At 51.5% G+C, this 8414-nt stretch overlaps 1 protein-coding gene across 1 annotated transcript; it reads left to right on the forward strand.

Moving 5' to 3' along the window:
• The first annotated feature begins 2250 nt into the window (after positions 1-2250).
• Positions 2251-7368, forward strand: Dpep1 (dipeptidase 1). Its single transcript, XM_036186761.1, has 10 exons — positions 2251-2354; positions 5027-5159; positions 5412-5544; positions 5656-5806; positions 5975-6044; positions 6324-6500; positions 6586-6670; positions 6746-6821; positions 6989-7124; positions 7201-7368. Exons 1-10 carry the CDS (start codon positions 2251-2253, stop codon positions 7366-7368), a joined length of 1233 nt encoding a protein of 410 aa, XP_036042654.1.
• Positions 7369-8414: the final 1046 nt, after the last annotated feature.

Genomic DNA, 8414 nt, shown 5'->3' on the forward strand with positions numbered 1-8414 from the left:
GCATCTCAGTTATTTATATTACAATTCATAAAAATAGCAGAATTATAGCTACAAGGCATCATCAAAAATAACCTTATGGTTGGGGGCCGCCACAGCTTGAGGAACTGTATCAAAGGGTCATAAGGTTAGGTTGAGAACCACTGTCTAACTTTTCCAGCCAATAAGGAGTAACACATGACTTCTCAGTTTCAAAGGAGCTGAGGCTGAAAAACTAACCAACTGATACAATTCTGAATGGACCAACAGTATAGGAACCCAGGATTTGAACTGGAAGCCCACGAGGCCACACTATTTTTTCTGCACCCGAAGTTGAACCCTAGCTTTATATATTCTAGGCAAATGCTGTACCACTGAGCAACGTTCCCCAGCCCCTTTAGGGCTTTTAAATCAATACAGGGATGACAGGAGAAAATTGAAAAGTAGTTTTTAACAATCCAAGATGGGCGCGGTGGTGTACTCATATAATCCTGCACTTGGGTGATGGGGCCAGAAGGCTAAGAGTCCAAGGCCAAACCAGGCGATGGTGGTGCACGCCTTTTTTGTCAGCACTCAGGAGACAGTGTTCAGAAGCACTAGAACTCTGAGTTCCAGGCCAGCCTGGTCTGCAGAGTGACTTCCAGGACAGCCAGGATTACACAGAGAAATCCTGTCTCGAAAACAAACAACAACAACAAAGAATTCAGTGCCAGTCCTGGTGACATGAGACAGTCTCAACAACAACAAATTTGAATTCACACATGGGAAGAAGTGTATAACCAAAAGTCAGGCGTGCCTACACAGAAGGTTCGGTCCTTCCTGGGGAAGCATCACACAGAGATGCTCCCAGGTGTGGGGACCCGGAGCTCAAATAGCATTTCCAGAGTGGTCCAGGCACTACACCGTGGTGCTGGAAGCAGTGGGGAGGGGTTGACAGGCTCATTCATTGCGAATGAGAACGCAGACCTGACAACAGTATTTCAGAAGACTTGAGCCAAAGAAGAATTGCAGACGAGCAAGATACCAGAAGAGAAAATAAGAGGAGGAAGCAAAGGAATCCACAGTGTACTGTTCCTAAAGGGACGTGGTGGACCATGATGTGGGCACTAAGGATTCTAAACAAGGAGAGTAAATGCTAGCAAAGGAGTACAGAAAAATGAACGGGCTAATTGTAGGGATTGAAGAAAGAATAATGTCTTGGAAAACGTAGTGAAAGCCTGGGGTGTGGAGGTGTCAGCACTTGGGAGACTAAGGCAACAGGATTACTAGAAGTTTCACGCCAGTCTGAGTACAAAGTGAGCTCCAGTCCAGCCTGGGTTACAGTGTGCCCTCAGGCGGTATCTTACCCTGCAAGTTCTTTCTTGTCTCCCCTCCCCCACCCAACAACCTTAAAACCAGACACAAATCACATTGCAAGCCCAGGAACTGTGGCAGCTTTCAGAGCAGGAGGCCTCCATGTCCCTCTTGTCTGCAACGGGTCAGGGGGTAGCATGTGTGTGGACACCTAGGATGACTCAGATACCACAGAGGTACACGGACAGTGGCACTTTCTGTATAGGGCCCTGGTACTAAGGATTCTTGGGGCCTCTTTGCCAAGAGACGGTGGGAGCTGGGCAGATGACATAAATGTGGCTCTTCTCCAGTACACTGATAGCTGCTACCTGACCCAGTCTCCCCAACAAACATTTGAGGTGCTGTCAACAGGAGGGAAACAGGCCCAGGGGCCCGGGCACCTGCTGAGGAAATGACCTTTCTTCTCAGGGTCAGGGGGAAAGGAGGAGGGTAGGCATCAGGAGGACCCTTAGTGGATGCTGTATTCCTGGCCTGTCAGAATTCAGGCACTTTCAGTGAACTGGCCCCAAAGGGCAGGTCTGCATAAAGGCACCAAGCCTACGGGATCAGATGTGCCAGCAAGTTAGATGACAAAGAAACTGCCTTGTGCTAGCCCCTTTGGGGCCCCTCCCAGGGTCTAGAAATCCCAGTGTCTTTCTATACCTCTGCCTAGCCAAGACAGCAACACCCAGGATGGGCTTGTCTGTACCACCTCTCCTGAAAGGGAATGGAGTGGTTACTCATTGAACACTGGATGTTATAAACAGGACTCACAGTCTTAATTACCTGGACCAAAGGCCTCTGTCTTTTCTCCTGACAGGCACAGCAGCTCCATCTGGGCCTTAGACAGGTGGGCTTTTTTTTTTTTTTTCCTTTTTCTGTGTATAGGCCAGCACAGGGGTGCCAAGGCAGCTGTGGAAGCAGATCCCTAGGGACCTTGTAATGTTGATCATCTGGTGGCTCTGGCCTCTGCTGGCCATCTGTGCTTCCGACTCATTCCGGAATAAGGCAGAGGAAATCATGAAGACCACACCGGTCATTGATGGGTGAGTGGCTACCTATTGAGGTGCCTGAAAGGGCCAGAAGCTTTCACACCTCTACTGGAGACTTGGTTTCACTACTGTACCATGGTTCTTGTCTTCTTCTGGCCTCGGCTTCTTGGTGGAGAGTCTTAGGACCTAAAAGGTTTCATCAAAAGAGGGCAGGGAAGGAAGGAGGTGACATCCCAACACCGGCTCCCAGGGCTCCTGAAACGCCAACTTTGGTTGTGTCTGGGGGATTCTGAGGTCTCCTGACTCTCTAGTCTGAGGGAACGATCCATGCCCCCTACTTGACTCTCAGCTGAAAAGCTGAGGTGAGGGTGGCTTTACCCCAGTAAGGTCCTCTTGAGCAATCCTTCTGTCTCTCCTCTATCTCATACCCAGCCAAATGCCAGCGCCTCTTTTCCTTGCATGTGGAGATGTCTCACCTGTCCAGTTCAAATTGCCTGATCCCTCTGACATTGCTTGAAGACCTTTTGCCAGCTCCTTACTGTCTGTCCTCTCTCGGCTTCTACCTATCATATCCGCCTACCCCTGCTGGCCAATCACTCTCCCATTGTGTTGTTGTGGAAGTCTCTAACGGACCTCCCACCGGCACCCTTGACCCCTTGCTCACCCAGATGCTAGAACTGCAGTTTGACCCGGCGGAGGTGGCTCTGTTTCTGAGGGAGACAGGAGTCCTGTGGTCCCATTCTGTCTTCCCAAAGAGGGTGGAGAGGGGATGAGGAAAGAGGAGGGCAGAGTGGTTCCAAGTATGGCAGGGGGCTCCTGAGGTATCTAGAGCCCCATTCAAGTGCTCCATTCCTTCCCAGCACCCACGAGGGAGATGACTTTCTTAGGTAGGCTGTAAGTGTCCTCAGGCAAAAGATTAAAGTCCCCTTCCTGGAGCCTGCCTAGCCCTGCCTCAGAGAGCTGGCAAGGCTGCCTTGGCTGGCCCATACCCATTCATGTATCCATACAGTAAGTGTATGATAATAAACCTGTGCCAAGTGCAAAGGGTAGGGTTAGACAGACAAAGGCAGTCCAGCCCATTCCCGGACCTTCTTCTGGGAGTGAGCTTCACATGCAGAGACTAAAGCTTGTGTCTCCCTTTGCTGAGGGATGGCTTGGGCACCATCCCTAGGGAGGGGCACATTCCCTGAGCTTTCCAAAGGAGCTTCCTGGATTGACTGGCTCTGGAAAAGCCATTACTGGGAGTGGATGGGGTCAGGGTGAAGGAGAACTGATTGGTGGCAGGTGACCTAGTACTTGGTCACAAACCCAAGTCAATTGTCCCATGGTGCTGGGTGTAGCTGCTTCCACTTGTAATCCCAGCACTTGGGAGGTTGAGGCTACAGGGTCACTCACGGCAGGCGTAAGGCCAGCCTGCATTCCAGAATGAGCTCATGTCCAGTCTGGGTTCATAGAAAGGCCCTGCTTAAAAACACAAACAACTCTAGGAACAGTGGCACACGTCTTTAATCCCAGCACTCAGGAAGCTGAGGCAGGCTGATCTCTGGAAGTTCGAGGTCAGTCTGGTCTACAGAGCTAATTCCAGGACAGCCAGGGCTGTTATATAGAGAAACCCTGACTTGAAAAACAAACAAACAAAAAAGGATGAAGATGCCTAACAAAGCATCTGGACAGATCCAAATGACTACATTAATAGTTACTTATTTACCTTAATAATGCACTCTCTGGGGAGGATACCAAGACACCCCATGTTACAGATATGGCAACCTGGGTGTGGGAAAAAGGAACTGGGATGGGAGATGGGAAGTGGACTATGAGGACAGAGCCAGAGCTGGGGAGGGACGACTGTCTCTGCCCACCTTACAGGGGCCTCCAGGACCCAGCTAACACAGGCTGCAGCCACAGGACTGATAGCATGCTGTGGATGCCTCCTCAGCAGTCCTGTGCATGCAAACCAGCACAGTGTAGATCTGTGGCAAGCACTCTCCTGGGCCTGAGCCTACACTCCAGTGAGCCTGCCTTGGCTGCTTGGGGACTCTGCTGAAGTTCAATGACAACTCAGGCTCTGTGGCAGCATAGGCAGAGGTGACAGAAAGCCCTTGTGCTAGCCCAAATGCTGGCTGTTGGCCCTCTCCTTCCTCCATGAAAACACTGGTTCCCTTGGAACTCCTTGGAACTCCGAGAATCAAAGCCCTTTGGAGTCAGAGATGAACTGGCCAAAGGCAAGTTGGGGATTGCTATAGGAATAGAGACAAAGACAAGCCTGAATCCTGTGAGTGATGCCTCACTCCCCAGAAGGATGGAGACCAGGCTACTCCCTATATGTCACGGCTTTCCCTTCAAGGGGCAAATTTAATCTTTGAACTGAAAATGTCATATTCCTATAAGCTATCTGCATTGGTTCCCAGCCCCCCAGACCCAGGTGATTTTGCAGCAGAGTGGGTATCTGCCCTCTCCTCCTGCCTGGGGCTTGGGGTGAGGGTGCAGAAGAAGGCCAGCCTAGCCACACTCAACTCATGGTCACTTGGCCTGGAGTGCAATTAGGAATTTCACCTGTGTGCAGGTGTATTCAAAGCCGAGGTGTTCCACCTCTGAGGTCTGCATGATGGTCTTGAGCTGTGGGATTTTGAACTGGAGAAGGGCAGTCTGTAAGCCAGCTAGTTCAGAAGCTGACAGGCCCGAGCAGACTTCCTAATCCACCTTGGACCCTTCCTGGTTCCCTCCAGGCACAACGACTTGCCTTGGCAACTGCTGAAGTTGTTCAACAACAAGCTGAACGACTCGAAGGCCAACTTGAACACACTGAATGAAACACATACCAACATCCCCAAGCTGAGGGCTGGCTTTGTGGGGGGCCAGGTACATCCTCTGGTCTCCCATCTGTTCTGTACTGGGGTCTCCCCTATATTCCTGGTGGGACTGGCTAGGTTTGGCCTGCATTAGAGAAGCATGCCTCCTGGGCCCCTGGGCTACAGGCCTTGGCAGGGCACACACCTATCTGGACCAGCCCCCAGGGCTTCCAAGGGGGTAGGAGAGCAGACCCACATGTGCTCTGGGGTAGGCTCAGATATCAGTGGTCTGGGCTATCAGCTCTTCCCCTTGGTCCCCCAGTTCTGGTCCGCATACTTGCCTTGCGACACCCAAAACAAAGATGCTGTGAAAAGGATATTGGAACAGATGGATGTCATTCACCGCATGTGCCAACTCTATCCTGAGACCTTCTTGTGTGTCACCCATAGTTCAGGTAGTGTCCCACCAAGGCTCTGATGCCCTCCTGCCAGGCCTGGTCTTTAGTAGAGGGTGTGGCTTGGAATACCGAATGTTTAGCGCCAACCCTCCCTTTTGTTCTCTGTAGGTATCACACAGGCTTTCCAGGAGGGGAAAGTGGCCAGTCTGATTGGTGTGGAAGGTGGCCACTTAATTGACAGCAGCCTGGGTGTCCTGCGGGCGCTCTACCATCTGGGCATGCGGTACCTGACCCTTACCCACAACTGCAACACACCCTGGTAAGGGGCCCCTCTGTGAAGGTCCTGGGATGGGGTGAGAAGGGGAGACCAAATGTGACCTCACTCATGCCCAGAACTCTCCTGAGCTCCAGGCCAGGCCCTGTTAGCTAGGCAGATGAGGGTGACACTCCTGACCTGCTCCCTGGACACGTGTGTGTTTCTCTTCAGGTCCGACAACTGGCTGGTGGACAGAGGAGATGACGAAGCTGGGAGCCAAGGGCTGTCAGACTTTGGGAAGGTGAGGGGGAAGGACCACAGTCCCCAAAGAACAGAGGGCTAGGAAGGTTTCCAGCACAGTGTCACACCTCAATGGATTTTGTTCTCCTCAGTCACACGGAGCAACAGTGCTCGTTTCCAGGGTTGAGTCTGTTGGCACCCCTGAGCATTCAGAATGCTGAGTCCTGAGTACCCCACAACTTCTAGCCACTAAAGGGCTAATTAACACCCATCCAATGCTGCCTCTCCCATGCCCCAAGTTCAGAGTCTGTGAGGTGTACCCAATCCTGTCTCCGTACAGAGAGTGCTGAAGGAGATGAACCGCCTGGGCGTCATGATTGACTTGTCTCATGTATCTGTGGACACCATGAGGGATGCTCTGCAGCTGTCCAAGGCCCCGGTCATCTTCAGTCACTCTTCGGCCTACAGCCTGTGTCGACACAGGCGGAATGTACCTGATGACATACTGGAGCTGGTGGTAAGGAAGTTGAGGAGTGAAGGGGAGCCCCTTGTCTCCCACGGGGCTTCTCTTCAACTTTCATTCCCCACCCCTCTCTGAGCAGAAGAACACAAGGAGTCTGGTGATGGTAAACTTCTACAATATGTTTGTGTCCTGCTCAAAGGATGCCACCCTGTCCCAAGTGGCTGGTAAGTGGATATGACCACACAGTGACCAAGCTGGGGAGGGCCCTGCTTAGGACCCATACCTGCTACTCCCTACAGACCACTTGGACCACATCAAGAAGGTGGCAGGCGCTGAGGCTGTGGGCCTTGGAGGAGACTATGATGGCGTTACAGAGTAAGAGTGACATCTTGTTCTATGTTGATATGTGTTGATGGGACAGGGGAGGTTATGTGTGTCCTGAGCACAGTGCAGGGCATTTTGCTGCAAGCCTGCCCTTCTGGCCTTCATATGCCTGGAGAGTGTCCTGTCTGCAATGTGTGGTCCTCTTGGTCTTGGCATAGGCTTCCCAAGGGACTGGAGGATGTTTCCAAGTACCCTGACCTGATAGCGGAGCTTCTCAGGAGGAACTGGACAGACACAGAGGTCAAAGGTGTACTAGCTAACAACTTGCTGCGGGTCTTCTCTGCAGTTGAACAGGTGAGAAGTGGCCATTTGGGCTTGCTGCCCTTCCCCCACCCACAAGGCAGGCTGCCTAACTTTGGTCTGTCTCTAGGTAAGCAATAACATGCAAGTTCCTGAGGAAGAGCCTATCCCCCTGGATGAGCTGGGCGGCTCCTGCAGGACACATTATGGCTACTCACAAGCCTCCAGCACCCCCCTCCAGATGGGGGCCCTGCTGGCCCCCTTGGCTTCCTTGCTCCTCAGTCTGCATCCTCTGTGATATTGAAGGACTAGAACCTCCCACGGTGCTCTCAGAGCTCAGGGAAGACTGGACAAGCCGAGAGCCCATGTTGTCTATGTAAAAACACACCCTTTCCAAAATAAGCAGTGGGCTTACCTGGGGACAGCTCATGACACAGGCATACAATAAATACAATGACCCCTTTAAGTGCAGAGTATGTATGATGTCAGTATCCCAGCCCTGGAAGGTACTGCTGAGCATCTGGACAGCAGGTTTTGTGAGAATGGGCCCTATATGAACAGGGACATGAAAGCATCTGAGTTCTTGGAGGGGAAGGCTAGAAGGAACCCAATGTCTGCAAAAGGTCTCACATGGGCATTGGCTAGTTTAAAAAATTATGGTCCAGGTTCCAGTGGCTACCTCCCCCATCACTTACACAGGTACACAACACTCCCACAATGTGTACTCATGTGCACACAGCCCATACACATACATACACTCACTCAGATGCACATATATCATTCATGGACACATGCACTCTGACACATATGAGAGTCACACATACACACATGTTTATCTGGGTTCTGTAGTGCTGGGAAAGGACTCAGGAAATCTGAATTTGGTCAAGCCTTGGAGGGTAGGATCCAGATGGGATGGGTGCTTGGACTCTCCAAGGCTGTCTCACATAATTAAAAGCAGATTCACCGGGGCAGAGGTGGTCTCCTATGTGTTATATAGCACGGCTGTTAGTGAAATCAGGGCTTCCAATGAGGACATTCAAGGGTGAATCTTGTGAATAAACTTGTGAGGGATAGCATGGTGCAGTCCTGCTGAGTGGCCAATGGCTCCTTTCTGGTCCATACTGCTGAGACACTCACTCTTCATGGACATGGGCAAGGACTGCCTTGTTGAGAGCCTTTCCCTATGTGCTGAGAGGTACCCACAAAGGGTAAAGGATAGCACTGCCTGAGTATATGAAGCCTCATGGCTATATATCTCTGTCCCGTTCAGATCTGCCTTCCCTGGAAAAAGCTAGGTAGAGCAGAACTACAGCCCATGGGGCTGACCACAGGGCCATGCACCTG

The sequence above is a fragment of the Onychomys torridus genome, chromosome 5 (genome assembly GCF_903995425.1).
Source record: "Onychomys torridus chromosome 5, mOncTor1.1, whole genome shotgun sequence".
NCBI classification, from domain to species: domain Eukaryota; kingdom Metazoa; phylum Chordata; class Mammalia; order Rodentia; family Cricetidae; genus Onychomys; species Onychomys torridus.

What these genes read in the sequence shown, in the direction of transcription:
- Dpep1 (XM_036186761.1), top strand. Translation starts at nt 2,251, where the DNA reads ATGTTGATCATCTGGTGGCTCTGGCCTCTGCTGGCCATCTGTGCTTCC. An exon ending in CTGGCTTTGTGGGGGGCCAG is followed by an intron (nt 5,160 to 5,411) that starts GTACATCCTCTG and finishes TTGGTCCCCCAG; the next exon opens with TTCTGGTCCGCATACTTGCC. An exon ending in GTGTGTCACCCATAGTTCAG is followed by an intron (nt 5,545 to 5,655) that starts GTAGTGTCCCAC and finishes TGTTCTCTGTAG; the next exon opens with GTATCACACAGGCTTTCCAG.